This window comes from Carex rostrata, chromosome 12, assembly GCF_964058835.1.
Source record: "Carex rostrata chromosome 12, lpCarRost1.2, whole genome shotgun sequence".
In the NCBI taxonomy this organism is placed as follows: domain Eukaryota; kingdom Viridiplantae; phylum Streptophyta; class Magnoliopsida; order Poales; family Cyperaceae; genus Carex; species Carex rostrata.
The window spans coordinates 12512348-12527048 of record NC_135929.1 but is presented as its reverse complement, the minus strand read 5'-3'; the positions used below and the strand labels follow the sequence as shown (position 1 = coordinate 12527048).

Genomic DNA, 14701 nt, shown 5'->3' with positions numbered 1-14701 from the left:
TAAACAAAACTGTCGAGTGAAAATTAAATAATATTACCGAAGTTTGTCGTAGTAATATTTTGAGAAACCCAATGACTGAACGAGATCCGCCAAGTTTAGGTTTAGGTTCAGTCTTAACTCTTGACTGGCAAAGGAATTCGGACTCAAGACTCGGGAGTTCACATCCTCTGATATATCTTATATTTTACGTGACTTTCTAAAAAATATCAACCGTTCAAATACGTTCTGCACGAATCTCAAAACTCAAATAATACTGGCCCCTACGGTATCCACGAATAGGCACCGGACACGTCGGTCACGCAAAATATGAGATATCTCAGAGGATACACACTCCAAAGTCCAAACTGAGACTCCCTCTCCATATCGGTCTTCATCCTTTTCTCGTCTTCCCGTCCTCTGAGGTATCTGACTCAACACAATTGAAATAGACGGTCCAGATTTAATTGCATCCGGTGGTGATCGGGATGGCAGTAGGGACAGTATTATTTGTGCTTTGAGATGCGTACCGAGTTAACCATTAACCCGAGGGGATACGATCATACGAATTCAGCCATCAGTGCATCACAAGTTCACCACCTTCTCCGGGTCCGGGTCCGGGTCGCTCTCCTCCCCATCTAAACCCTAAACCCTCAACCCACCTCTCTTCCCAATTCCCATGGCCGACCAACTACCCAAAACCCTCCCCATCCCCCCTCCTCCAGTTTCCCCCACCGTCTCTCCCCTTCCCCACACCGCCCCCGTCGCCCCAATCCCTCCTCCTCCCATCGCTCCCATCCCTCCTCCCCCCGTCGCCTCCATCCCACCCCCTCCTATCGCCCCCATCCGTCCACCAACTGCCCCCTCCACTGCCGCCACCGTAGATGATGATGACGACGGGTACGAGGTCTCTGAAGCCCACCGTCAGGCTAAGGAGCGTCAGGAGAAGGCCATCCAAGATCTCCTTCTCAAGCGCCGCGCCTTCGCCATGGCCGTCCCCACTAATGACTCCGCTGTGCGCTCCAGGCTACGCCGCCTTGGCGAGCCCATCACTCTCTTTGGTGAACGTGAGATGGAGCGCCGGGATCGTCTCCGCTCTATCATGGTGCGACTCGAGTCCGATGGCAAGCTCGATGTCTTGCTCAATATTCAGGAAGCTGAAGGTAAAATTTGTCGAGATATCCTTCAATAACCCTTGATTAATTCTCGATTAAATACATTTTGCTTGTTAAAATGTAATTAGGCATGATCTGCTACTGCTTAGTACATTACTATACTGGATAGTTGGTTTCCTTAGACACAGTTATGGCACATAGGTTCTTTCCTTTGGGACTTCCTAAGAAATTTGTTCAATACTTGAATAGGATGAAAGATAGTGTTTTAGTACATTGCTGCCCAATAAATGCAATTTTTTCAATATGAAAAATATTAGAGGAACCTAGTGTTACCCATCTAATTTCTCATAGGTTCTTGCAATGATGTGGATGTATGCCTTCGGAATCATTCAGTGCTGCACAATACTCGATAGGTGGCATTCTTTTGTTCTGCTTTTTTGTTCGAAGTAATATGCATGGCCTTAAACCATGCAGTCTGAACTTGCCATGTCATTTTTCTTGTCCCGTCTTTTCCAGGTTGTTTCTTCTTTGTGTCTGTTTGTTTTTTCAAGTTATTTGACAATTAGAAGTTTAGGTGTCTCATGGGCCTTAAAAGTACCAAGAGTAACTGTATTCAATAACATACAGTTTTTTGGACCTTTATTTAACCAACCACTCTAGCAAGTTTGCAAGAAGTCTCAGCATCCTAAATAATAATTTGCTACATGAATAAGACCTGACTGGTCTCTCTCTCTCTCTCTCTCTCTCTCTCTCTCTTAGAAGCCGAGGCTGAAGCTGCCCAACCAGAGGAGACAGAAGAGATACAGTACCCGTTCTTCACTGAGGCTGATTTGCCAGGTGAGTTGCACAAAGCCCGGCTGGACATTGCATTGTACTCGCTTGCACGTGCAAAGAGTCGTGTTGACAGGGCCAAGAGGATAAGGGACGATCCAGACGAGGATTTGGAAAAGGAAGCTGAACTGGCTGTTGAACAGGCTCAGGATTTTGTTTTGGATTGCAGTGAAATTGCAGATGCACGGCCTCTCTCTGGTTGCTCCTTCTCTAAAGATGGCAGTTATCTAGCAACAAGGTATGTACCTTTGTAACACTTGGACCAAAGATGCCCCTTGAATATTTTCTCATGTTTTGTAGGGTTATTATATTTATAATTATATTATTAATTTGCCTGGGATACAAGGCATTCTTTATTTTCACAATTGTGCTGCTGTACCATGATTTGACCCAATTCTCTGTCACTAATGATTCTTGATATTTCTCTTGTACAGCTCGTGGAGTGGTTCTATCAAAATATGGAGCATGCCAAATGTGCAGGAGGTAACAAATATCAGCAAGGCACATGAAGATCGTGCGACTGATGTGGCATTCTCTCCTGATGATAACAAGTTGTTGGCGACTGCATCGGCTGACCGAACCGCGAAGCTCTGGGACAGCAGTGGAAAACTCCTAACCACATTTAATGGCCACCTAGACCGCCTCGGGAGGATCGCATTCCATCCCTCTGGGAAGTATCTAGGTACTGCTAGCTTCGACAAGACCTGGAGGCTGTGGGATGTCTGCACCGGCAAGGAGTTGTTGTTGCAAGAAGGACACAGCAGGAGTGTGTACAGTATTTGCTTCCATCTTGATGGATCCCTGGCCGCGTCATGTGGTCTTGATGCACTTGTGCGTGTGTGGGATTTGCGTACTGGACGGAGTATTCTTGCCTTTGAGGGGCATGTCAAGCCAGTAAGTCTGCGATTAAATCAAATTTGTTTTCTTTCTTTTGATAGTTCTTAAAGAATGCCATAAAAGAATTGCAGTACTGGTGACGTGATCAAAGCAAAATGTCTTTCACTCATTTACACTACTCCCTCTATGCGACAGCCCTGGAGCACCTAGAAATGCACCCTTGAATGCATGGTTGAATCCCTTCAGCTAATTTAGGATTTAAATGGCATTTTATTGCATTTTCGTTGAGGTACTCCATGAACCTTTGAATTGCTAACTTGGCTATGCAACACTGTCATCGTTCCAATACAGTAAAGATAAGTCTTGAGAGGATATTATCAAGCGTCATTACTAGTGAAGATCACAAACCAGAAAATCATAAATATCAACACCCTGAGCAAGCAAGTTAACAAAGACCAGTAGTGACATTACCATCTAGTTATATTACTTATACTGATTGGTACTTTGGTAAATTCATAAATCAGTTTTTAATGGCTACATTGATGAATTACTATTCTGTATTGGCATTGGATTCTCTTTCTTGAATAGTAATTTAAGTCAAATTCTTGGTTTGCATGTCATGGACCTTTTAATCACACACACCTGAGGTTTATGTTACAGGTTCTTGGGGTTAGCTTCTCTCCTAATGGCTATCACTTGGCAACTGGCAGTGAAGACAACTTTTGTCGAATTTGGGATTTGAGAAAGAGGAAGAATATATACTCCATTCCTGCCCATAAGAATCTGATATCTCAAATCAAATATGAACCACAGGAGGGATACTTTTTGGCAACATCCTCGTATGATTCCAAAGCAGCTGTATGTTTTTAGGAACCTCTTCATTTCTTTGCTGGCTGAAAAAAAAAGCTTTTAATGCACTTATATACCGTAAAACTGAAAATGGTCTGCGTAGCCTTCTATATATCATTGTCATGAATTTCTTTAGTTACCACCTTCGTCACCCAGTCTTGAGTGGAAAGGTATGGTACATTGTTTTGATTTCGGATCCCCTAAAGTAACCACATTTTGAGTTTAGATCCGGACTGTCTGATCTGCTCTGGCACTGATATTAAAGGGACCTCATACATACCACCTCGGACAGGATTGGTTTGAATTCTGATCGGACGGTCCGGACCCAAACTCAGAATTTGGGTTACTTTAGAGGACCAGGACCCCATTGTTTTTGGGGATTTTTTTTTTTTTTTCATTTTTTGTTTGTTTGTTTTGTTTGGGGGGCAGGGGGCGGGGGATGCTTCTGTGATTCTCACTTTGCATGGAAAAGATGTTTAAGATTTTTCTTGAATGGTTACATGGAAGATTTTTTCTTATATTTTTAATTTCATTCTCCTCATACTATTTTATGTAATTATTATTATTTTTTTCCTGTTTTCAGTTATGGTCTGCTAAGGACTTCAAACCAATCAAAGTTCTAGACGGACATGAAGCCAAAGTCACTGGTTTGGATATCACAAATGGTATGCTCTTTTGATCTCATTTTATCTTGATTTTTAATTGGAGTCAATAGAAATTTGTTGTTGGACTCTTGTCATGAAGTTTGCACATTGGTTACTATACCAACCAGATTGTGTTCATGCAGCACTGAAAATATGATTGCAGTTTTGCTTCATTTGAAAACCATGGGAGAATGCCTTAGTATCTTTATATAAGCTAATATAATAACTAATGGTAGTAGAAACATTGATGTCTAATACCATCTATTTGGTACTAGATATCCTACATTCTGGTTTCAATAGAAATTGATGAGGCTTTTTGCCTTACTTTAAATTTAAAAAGAAACTAATGGTAGTGGAACTTAATTTACCACTAAATGTCCCAAGTGATCTTTGCAGAAGGAGAGAAGAGTATGAAGGGTTTGTTTTAGGGGTGTAAATGGATCGCATATTATACGATTTTATCCGGATCTGAATCCGGAAATTGATGAATTCGGATATTATCAGATTTGAATCCGGATCCGGATAGTTTTCTAACGGATACAGATGTGGATACGGTTTTGAGTATGAAGTTGGATACGGATTCGGATATTTATCTGTATCTGACATTTTTTACTTCGGATATCCAACATTTTCACTTAAACGGGTCCGCTTCACTCCTAAGTTGCTGTCTGGGCCTTGCTTTATGGGCCGAGTAAATTGTCATTCAGCCTTGGAGAAAATGTCTAGTATATATATGCATGTACTTTAGTTATTATTGTGGGACTAATGTTATTCTTGTGTTCCGGATTGTCAATCTTTTTTTTTTTTTTTTTCCTTTTTCTTTGCAAGCACTTGCACCTAATATCTGAATCCTCTCTTTCTATTTAATCGCTGACCCATCATATGCAAAACAAACATTTTTGTTAAACTGGTACGCGAGTATAGCAGATTTGTTTAAAATGATATTATTAACGCCATATTTTTTTTTACTTGTAACTATATTATATTTAGTAATTATATTTAGATGTTATCGGTGTAAAAAATATATATATGTAGATGTTATTTCTTTTTCAGAATGTACGCAAGTAATTTATTTTTAATTATCCGAATTTATGTTCATATTCCTATTCGTATCTTTCCGATATCCGATCCATATCTGTATCTATTTAACATCCGATCCGTATCCGTATTCGTATCCGTATCCAAAACGTTATAACCGATAATGATACAGTTTAATCACCTGATCTGTATCTGACCATTTACACCCTCAGTTTGTTTTGTATTAACCTACAATATACCTTTTCTTTTCTAGTGGTTTACTGAGAGAATCCTTGTTATGCAGTGGTTGTATGAGATATTTTATTTGTTTTGAATTTTTTTAAATTCGATTTTTATTTTACTTTTTTTTGTTGTACACAGATGGGCAGAAGATTGCAACTGTAGCACATGACCGAACAATAAAAATTTGGTCTCCGGGGAATAGCCTAAAGGACAGTGCTATGGATCTTGATTAAGGCTACACTTGAATAGATTTCCATATGTGCACGAGCTGAATATTTTAGTAGGGATAATTTGTTCCATTAATTATCAAATTTAAAGAACCTTTCCTATTTCCACCTACTAAATTATGTTATGGGAGACTCTCTTGTAATTAACATACATGTTAGTTTTGTTGGTAACTGTTTGATCAGATGTAAATTTTAGGCCTTTTTTTGGATTAAGTTTGCATTTAGGCCTCCTTTTTTGTAATCAGATTTAGTCATGTTTTATTGTGTTACATGTCAGTTTCTTATATGTTTTCTATTTTCCTTTTTAGTTTTTTCATTTGAGAAATAGACCCCTTAGATTGTGCCATTTAAAAATTAACGCCTTATTTCATATCAACAGATTTCTCTAGAACACTACATGAAAGTGTTATTTGCATTGTGTGAGTTTATCAACCTATCTCGGTCCATATAAAAGTCATTGCAAGGAATTACAAATGGTCTACGTGGACCATGCCCATCTGCTTCTCAACTTAACCGTACTTGTGTTGTTTACTTGTTTGGACCGTAATCGTTGGTGCAGCTTACATGGAAGCGTAGCAGCCCAGAGACGCCAAACTGAAATCTACTGGACTACTGCCTACTGGTACAAGTAAATTAACTGCATCATGTAAATATGCCCATTTTCCATTCAACTATTGGTGTGTTATTCTACATTCCTATAGTTGCCACAGGAATTCTGATTCATCATCTCTCTAACTACAAATAGTTGCCACAGGAAATCCAGAATTTTCAACTCAGTTTAGTTTTCAACAACTCTTCAAATCCCTATTTATACCATTCTTAAATTATACTTAAGGCCTCAGAATCCCTTTTTAAGATCCTCAATTAATTCCTTTGCACAATTCTCAGGCCCTTTCCCTTGTCAAAAAAAAAAAAAAAACCAAATTTTTTGTGTTCAAGGAAAATGAATACTGATCCAACAAAAACACTTCTGACAATTGTTTTCCTGTTTGTCTTTGTTTCCGTCGCAAGAAGCATGGATGGCCGGAGCACCAACCATGCTGATCATTTGTTAACATTCAACCCTACCGCCTTCTGTAAGCGTGCCGCACCATTCAAAAGCCTATGCACCAAGGTTGTACACACCGCACATGGCCTCACCATGACTTCACCTTTGATGGTAGTTGAGGCCAATGTAAACACAGCTGTGGCGGAGGCTCAGCATGCTCTGGCAGAAATCTCGTCCCTGGCAATCGGAAGGAGAAAAAATTATCCGGGGATGACAGGCAGCGTGCTCCTCTCATGCAAAGAAAACTACGACTCAGCGGTTGCCTCTCTTCATAATACTCAGAGGATACTTAACAGTCGTACTGGTAACCACGACGACCTCATGAATGAATTGACAGCAGCCTGTAAGTGTTTTTTTTTTTGTGAGGAAAAGATGGAGGTCTAGTTGTTCAAATTTTAATATCCACGAAGAATCCCATCTGAGTTTTAAATTTGTGTGACTTTCCACACAGTATATAGCGCCTTTTGTCACTAAATTAAAGGCTAGTTTTGTAAATAATTAACCAACCATCTTATTAAAGTTATAAAATATATATGTTGTTTACTAATTAATTAATCATATAAATTTATCAACTATTGCAGGTACATTTGTTGGAACATGTACAGATGATTTGGAAACGGTACCAGAAATGAAATACCCCTTTCAGAGTCTTCATACAAAGCTGGAACACCTTGTCAGAAATTGCTTGGACCTAGCGGCTGCTCTTAATAACCTGTATTAGTGTGTTTCTAATGAAGTCTAATAAATACATGACAAGGGATCAAGGGAATTGATTAATTAATTTTCTATTTTTCTTTTTATGCAAATGTAATTCATATATTTACTGCGATCATTGTTTGAATTTGTATGGGCTGCCTTACTTTTATTTCTGGATTGTCTATATATGATTAGAAAGTTCCAAATGTTATTTCTTGATGGGCTAATTAAATTCATGACATTAGAATTAGAAAATAATATGAATGTACTTAATTACAAAAAAATGATCGATATACAACTCTATTATTTCTCTTTGGATTGAATTTGCTTATGATTAATACCTTGCTCAAATTCATTATTAGATTACAACCATTTGTAATTAATGTCCTTGATAGTTGTTGTATAAATTAAAAAAAATATATAATTATATATGCCTTTTTCATTATTTATATGGTGCCTATCAAATTTTGGGCCTATTATAATATACCATTCATCAAACAATTTGAAAACATTCATTACCTTAGTTATAACATTTTTTGTGGATGATCAAAACAAGATATTGTATTGTTCTTAAATTAATTAAAATAATAGAAAATATGTATGTAGAAATTTATTTTCTTTTATCCAAATAATAGAGGATGTATTAATTAAAATAATAGAAAAATATGTACATAGAAATTCATTTTCCTTTATCCAAATTATAGATGATGTATTTTTTTTAGTAAAGATTGGAGGTCAAGCCATCCAACTATTTAACATCTGCAAGGGATTTCCTCATCTGGGCTTCTAACTTGCAACCTCCCACACGAAAGACATTATCTTTGCCACTATATCAAATGTTGGTTCTTATAATAGATGATGTATAAATTTGTTTTGACGATGTTTCTAAATTAATATGAAATTAAAAATGCAGAAATGAGAACAGACTAGAATTATTGTCATCTTTGTTAGCATTTCATGAAATAACATTTACATTCATCTATTATGATAGCACAACACTAATAAATATTGAATAACCATATTCCACAAAAAAAATTAATTACTGATCTTCATTACATTGTCGTCCAGTCCCAAAAAAAAAAAAAAAAAAAAAAGAATCTCAACCAGAGTTAACAAATCCACACACACAAAGAGACATATATAGGGGATCGAATCTCCTGCCCCCCTGGGGGCAGGAATTTCCTGCCCCCAGAGTCACTGTTAGTGGACTCCACCCACTCCAAACCCCAAACCCGGTCCCACCCACCCTAAACCCGACCCCACCCCACAGTGACTGAGGGGGCAGGAAAATCCTGCACCCCGGGGGGCAGGTGATATGCTCCCCATATATAGCTAAATGAATCTCTTCCAAAACAATTAATTCTAGCTGTTACTTTCCGACTAATCCTCCTTGTAAAACTAAAACAGATCGCTTGGAGTCCATATCCTATGAGGTAACGACTAAATATTTGATAATTTGAGTTTAGATCGGGACCGTCTGATCATAATCTGGATCAATCCGGTCCGAGATAGAATGCGCATCCTCCTTTAATATTCGTGCGAAAGCAGATCGAATAGTCGATCCAAATCTAAAGTCAAAGTTATCAATTCGTTGGGTTGCCTATTCATAGACCGGAAATAGAGCGTAACCAGTCACTCACACACACACAACGGTTGAAGGCTTGAAGCACACAGCTGGACATCACACGCATAACACAAACAATACCTATTTCGGGTCACCCACAATGTAATTGTAATGTAATAATTAATGCATTAATCTGATCATATATATATATATTACAAATCAGTTGTTTGTTATACACACAGCGACACCATAAACGCCACATGAAAATAAGAGAATTCCTAAGGCCAAGAAATTAACATATAGCAAGAGACTGCGTGGCAAGGTGGTTATATATTATATATATTTGTCCCTGTGACAATAACCTATCTGGAGCACTAAATATAAATCACCAATCAACCCTCTCCCCATCCCTTGGGAAGGTTGATCAATCACTTCTTCCCCTTTGATTAATTCCTACAGGCAATTAATTCATTAAATTGATTGTTAAAAATGGCTGGAAAACCTTCAGCGGTTGTTTTTCTCGGCATCCTAGTCATCCTCATTGCATTTGTGGCTACGACTGGGGAGAGCCGTCGGCTACGTATCACCAAGCACATTGCGTTGTTCGACCCATCGACCCTGTGCAAGGATGCCACGCAATACGCAAAGCTGTGCGAGAGGGTGGCCAGCAGGGAGGTGGACGGCATTCGGGTGACGTCACCAGCTACTTTGGTGGAGGCGAGTGTGGCAACAGCAATCAACAGCGCAGAGAAGGTGTCTGCGCAGGTGGCGAGTTTGATGAAGTCATCGTCGGACGACTACAAGGGGATCATGGGCAGTGCACTTCAGGCATGCAAGGAGAGTTACGACTCGACAATCGATGCGTTGCAGCAGTCTCAGACGCTGCTCAAGGACAGAGGTAGCCATGACGACCTCATGACGCAGCTATCCGCCGCCAGTGAGTAGCTAACTATTATATATATATTCCTTTTTATTTTATGTTTAAACTTTAAAGTTAAACCCCCATCTAAATTGTCTGGTTCCACCCCTCTAAACATCTAAATTGTCAAATGCGTATGTAGGTACATTCGTGACAACCTGTTCAGATTCGCTGGCTGAGGTGGGGGAGGTGAGTTATCCGCCGGAGAAGGCACACAGCCTCCTCGATAGGCTTGTCTCCAACTCGCTTGATCTCGGGGCAAAGCTCAATTCCCACAATGAGAAAAAGCTATTCTAGCATGCATGTTGATACAACACAAGGGTGCATGCATGCATGCATGCATGGATGCATTCATGCATGGGGAAAGAATTAACCACATTTAATTTATTCATTGTTGATAAGATACATTAACATTATCTTATACTATATATATTTACTGCATATATGACATCATGGAGAGAGTTTTGGTTTGTAATATATAATTGTACAATTTATATATAAGTGGTTTGAACTTTGAACTTGTGGATTATATACGTAATATATACGTAGTTCTCTTTATTAGTTCCTATACTCTTAATACATACCTAGCTAGCTTCTCCAATTAATTAGTGTGTACAGTACACAACACATTAATTTGGAGAGGCTTAGCCATGTATTAATTGTAATCTCATCCATCTAATAATTAATTAGCAAACCAGGTATATATCACCAATGATTTTACCGTTTCTCCTTTTTTTTTTTTTTATATCATTTTAGCTTCATCACTTATCTTTCAAGCAAAGTTTTATCACGGATTGAGCTTTCCATGCATCAAGAACATGCAAGAATCAAAAACTTTTCGCGAAGATGAAAGTGACTTTTCGCGATGAAGTACCGTCAAAAACATGTTTTTTTCTATTTGCGACGGTACTTTTCGCAAGAGAGTACCGTCATCATTGCGCTTTTTTTCTCGTGAAAAGTGCCTACTCTGTTCATTTTTGTTAAATCTCTTAATACATAGGAAGTATATGTTAGCATGACATGGGTTGATCTAAAGCCCATTAGGCTGTTTCTTATTTATTTGTTTTATGGGCCGAAATTGGGCCTCCAATCCCATCAGTATTTATTTGTTATATAGCAAACTCTTTTAATTAATCGTCCAACTGAAATCTCTTTATTTCATTTTTTTCCCCTCTTGGCTTCTTTTGTTAACAAAATAAATCAAGTTATAGAAATGTTTGAATACAAATAATAAAATAGTTTGGATCACTGCTTGGACGAAATTTATCCTAATATTGGCACCTCAAATGAACAACTATTTCTAAATAACTATAAATAATTATTCATGCATGTCCTACACTAAATATATACAGATACTCTCGTACAGGAACGGAATCATAAAATTGAGATTGAGAGGGCTGGATGAATTTTTTTTTTCATGTTTGGCCTCCCTTCCTCAATATATTAATTTCTTGTGTGTGAATTACTATAAAAAATGTGTCTAAAATCATATAATGTGAAAAATACTGTATTAGTCCTCACTAAGAGTTAATATACTGATTTATCTCTATACAGAGCAGAGCACACTCATTATATGAATAAAGTTACATTTGAGCTCTATAAAATGTGTGCTCTTGATCAAATTATCTGCTTGTTATTATCTATTTTTTTTATAAATTATATATTAATGAATGAGTTACACTATAAAAAGGCTAAGACATAATCTTGTCCTCCCTCGGTAAAAATATATAAGGACTTCTAGTATATTCTATTATTAATATTTTATGACAATCTATATATTTTGTAGTCACATGAGGAATAAAGCATCATTATCCACTCATGCATCACACTAATTTAAAAACTTAGAGGTAGATAAATCATGCATTCAACAAACCACAATTAATAAAAAGATAAGGGGGGAAATATTATATTGGGTTAATTGAAATCAAGAGAAATGCACAACAAAAGAATAACACATATATCAAATGGTTAAAATAAGAGAGATTTCGAAAATCAGTATTAAATATTGACAAAAAAAAACACACTCTCTATGTGAGAAGTCGTGAATTTAAAACTCAAATGTAAGGTTTATTATGAACATTAAATAGAAATTAGAAATTAGACCTCCATCTTTATATCTCAAAAAAAAAAAAAAAAAAAAAAGAGCCACTCCAGAAGGGCATATGTATTGGCGATTAACTTTTAAAGCGAGGAGATCCAAAATTGAGTATACAAAATCAAAATGCAAGTAAATAAACAATTACTCAACCTCTCAAATTAAAACCTGAGTTCTCTCAATTTCTAAAATAATATATCTTTGTGTTTGTTCCATATAATAAGGCTTCTTAATTTTAAGATAGAATATATATCCTAAATACAAAGAATATGGGCCAACACCAAAACAACATGAAGGAAAAGTATTGAAAGCAAAACAGCCACACAATATTTAAATATAATTAGAAATTTAATTTAACTTATTGTGAAATATAATTGAATCAACAATAAATTTATCATTATAATTATTAAAATTGAATAAAATTTTAATGACATTAAATAAAATAGAAAAACTAAAGAAAAGCGCAACTGCATGCTCTTTCTTTTACTACTTTTATGGAAGTAAATTGATCAACTTTATGCTAACACTACGATATGGCATGGTTCCAAATCTACGGTACATGCTTTATTAGAATCCGGATCTGATCGCATCAGTTACATGCTTTACTACTTGTAAAGCATGTAACCGATGCGATCAGATCGATCTCTTCTCCGATCTCTTACATAATCTCTTCTGGAGCATGTCCTTAATACGTGCACTACAAGTTGCCTAGTTGGTCATGGAGAACAGCTAGCTAGGATTAGGAAATGTTATCTGTGAATGAATCATATTCAATTATGCATGAACGAGTATTAAGATTAATGTCAAGATGGATCTCTTCTCCGTTATGTTTCCTTTTCCTTACGTAATCGCTTCGGAAGTACGTCGACCTTAATGCGTACACTACTAGCTAGCTAGTTGATCATGGAGCAATGCTAGCTATAGTTAGGATCAGAAGAAGGTTATCTTCACATAAATTATCTTTTCATATTTTCAATTGTTTTTGACTATGCATGAACACTTATTATATAATTAAGATCAAGATTGATCTCTTCTCTGCTCTCTTTCTTTTTCCTTACGTAATCTCTTCTGAAATATGTCCTTAATGCGTGCACTACTAGTTGGTTATGGAGCACAGCTAGCTAGCTAGGATTATAACATGCATATAATATATATATCTGCGCATGAATTATATTTTCATATTTTCAATTGCTTTTGACTATATATGCATGAACGCGTATTCCCTAATTCTGTCTTAACAACAAAATATCACTAATTCACGCGTTTCTGGATAACTATTCATAAATTAATGAATTTGTTAATAGTTTACTATTTCTTACCTTAAAACAATTGGTTTAGCGTTTCTCTTATTGTAAGATGGTTGGACCCGGTCAAAATAAGTTTACCAATTTTTTCTATCTATTGAATCATGACATTTTATAATTATTTTACTAGTCACTGTCGGCTCGATTTGAGGCGAAACTGTCGGTTAGATTTAACAAATTTTAATCCAACTATGTAATCAATATCTATTTGTTTATAGTTTGCAACTTTTGTTATTATGAGATGGTTAGAAAAGTTGACCATTTCTCTACCCAATCATATATTTTTTTTCATTTTCTTATTGTGATGATTTAATTTTACGCTTTAATTAATAAAAATTATACTTGACAATCACTATCAAGAGTTTCGAAAAGACAATTGGCATCCGACTCCAAAGGACCGTAAATGTGATTTTGGGGATGGATACACACCCAAACCAAGAATGCTTAGTCACAATTATGATTTTACAAAAAATAATAAGTTTTATTAAAATTTAATTGAATTGAATTTTTGTATTTTAATGTTTTATATAGTTTAGCTTCGATATCTAATGAGGATTGTTTAAGTCTCAACTGTCACATATTATGTATTTACATTTTTATCTTAAAATTTAAATTTTCTAGTTTCGTTAATGTGTAGATAATAATGTAAATTTTCTAGTTTTGTTCATGTGTGATTTCAAGTCAAATTTTACATTTTTTTTTCTGACAGATAAAGAGAAAACGAGAAACATAAATAACACACTGTTAAGGTATTTAGTATTTATGTTAGTAATATTTATACAGTACATTGGGCTAAATGGTTGAAGCAGAGTGTAGGAAAATTGACCTAAATTATAATTCAACTTGTTTCCATTATTTATGTTTCTTGTTTTCTCTTCGTTATCTTCCTTCATTACTTATATATGTTATTTAATTATGTTTTTCCTTATTATTAAATTATCTATTCCTATTATATACAACCCCAGTCCTTGTCAGCACCTTCATCAATTAGCTGTCTTTTACTTTTAATTACAAGTCTATAATACATTTTTACCAGGCGGACCAATTGCAAAAGCTAATTAAAATGATATGTAATGGCAGGTCCATGCGACAAAGTATACGAATTGAAGAAGCATTCAGCATCAGATCATCTACATCCTTGACTTCTTAGCTATCCCTAACATATTGTATCTTTTTATTTATTTATTTTTATTAAAACATATTGTATTTTATGCCAACAAATTAACAAGTTACGTATATAGTTTGCATAATAATATATAGCATTATTGATAAAATCTTTTTGTTTCATTAATTAAAATTCGTTTTCTTCTTTTTGTTGCACATTTATTGTATGCAT

The 14701-nt window shown here is 36.1% G+C and overlaps 3 protein-coding genes across 3 annotated transcripts; all 3 read left to right on the top strand.

Moving 5' to 3' along the window:
* The first annotated feature begins 555 nt into the window (after positions 1-555).
* Positions 556-6010, top strand: LIS (WD-40 repeat family protein / small nuclear ribonucleoprotein Prp4p-like protein). The gene is made up of 6 exons (XM_078312757.1): positions 556-1139; positions 1851-2160; positions 2357-2816; positions 3420-3617; positions 4192-4273; positions 5651-6010. Exons 1-6 carry the CDS (start codon positions 656-658, stop codon positions 5743-5745), a joined length of 1629 nt encoding a protein of 542 aa, XP_078168883.1. The 5' UTR covers positions 556-655; the 3' UTR covers positions 5746-6010.
* A 487-nt stretch (positions 6011-6497) lies between these two features.
* Positions 6498-7604, top strand: LOC144562569 (uncharacterized). The gene is made up of 2 exons (XM_078311761.1): positions 6498-7130; positions 7369-7604. The coding sequence occupies exons 1-2, from the start codon at positions 6683-6685 to the stop codon at positions 7506-7508; spliced, it is 588 nt and encodes a 195-aa protein (XP_078167887.1). The 5' UTR covers positions 6498-6682; the 3' UTR covers positions 7509-7604.
* Positions 7605-9427: 1823 nt separating this feature from the next.
* On the top strand, positions 9428-10292 carry LOC144563447 (uncharacterized). Its single transcript, XM_078312922.1, has 2 exons — positions 9428-9984; positions 10109-10292. The coding sequence occupies exons 1-2, from the start codon at positions 9537-9539 to the stop codon at positions 10261-10263; spliced, it is 603 nt and encodes a 200-aa protein (XP_078169048.1). The 5' UTR covers positions 9428-9536; the 3' UTR covers positions 10264-10292.
* Positions 10293-14701: the final 4409 nt, after the last annotated feature.

Excerpts from the sequence above, each read along its gene's own strand:
- LOC144563447 (XM_078312922.1), top strand. The coding sequence starts at position 9,537 with ATGGCTGGAAAACCTTCAGCGGTTGTTTTTCTCGGCATCCTAGTCATC. Across the intron at positions 9,985-10,108 it reads GACGCAGCTATCCGCCGCCA|GTACATTCGTGACAACCTGT; the intron begins GTGAGTAGCTAA and ends ATGCGTATGTAG.
- LOC144562569 (XM_078311761.1), top strand. The coding sequence starts at position 6,683 with ATGAATACTGATCCAACAAAAACACTTCTGACAATTGTTTTCCTGTTT. Across the intron at positions 7,131-7,368 it reads GAATGAATTGACAGCAGCCT|GTACATTTGTTGGAACATGT; the intron begins GTAAGTGTTTTT and ends CAACTATTGCAG.
- LIS (XM_078312757.1), top strand. The coding sequence starts at position 656 with ATGGCCGACCAACTACCCAAAACCCTCCCCATCCCCCCTCCTCCAGTT. Across the intron at positions 1,140-1,850 it reads CAATATTCAGGAAGCTGAAG|AAGCCGAGGCTGAAGCTGCC; the intron begins GTAAAATTTGTC and ends TCTCTCTCTTAG. Across the intron at positions 2,817-3,419 it reads TTGAGGGGCATGTCAAGCCA|GTTCTTGGGGTTAGCTTCTC; the intron begins GTAAGTCTGCGA and ends TTTATGTTACAG.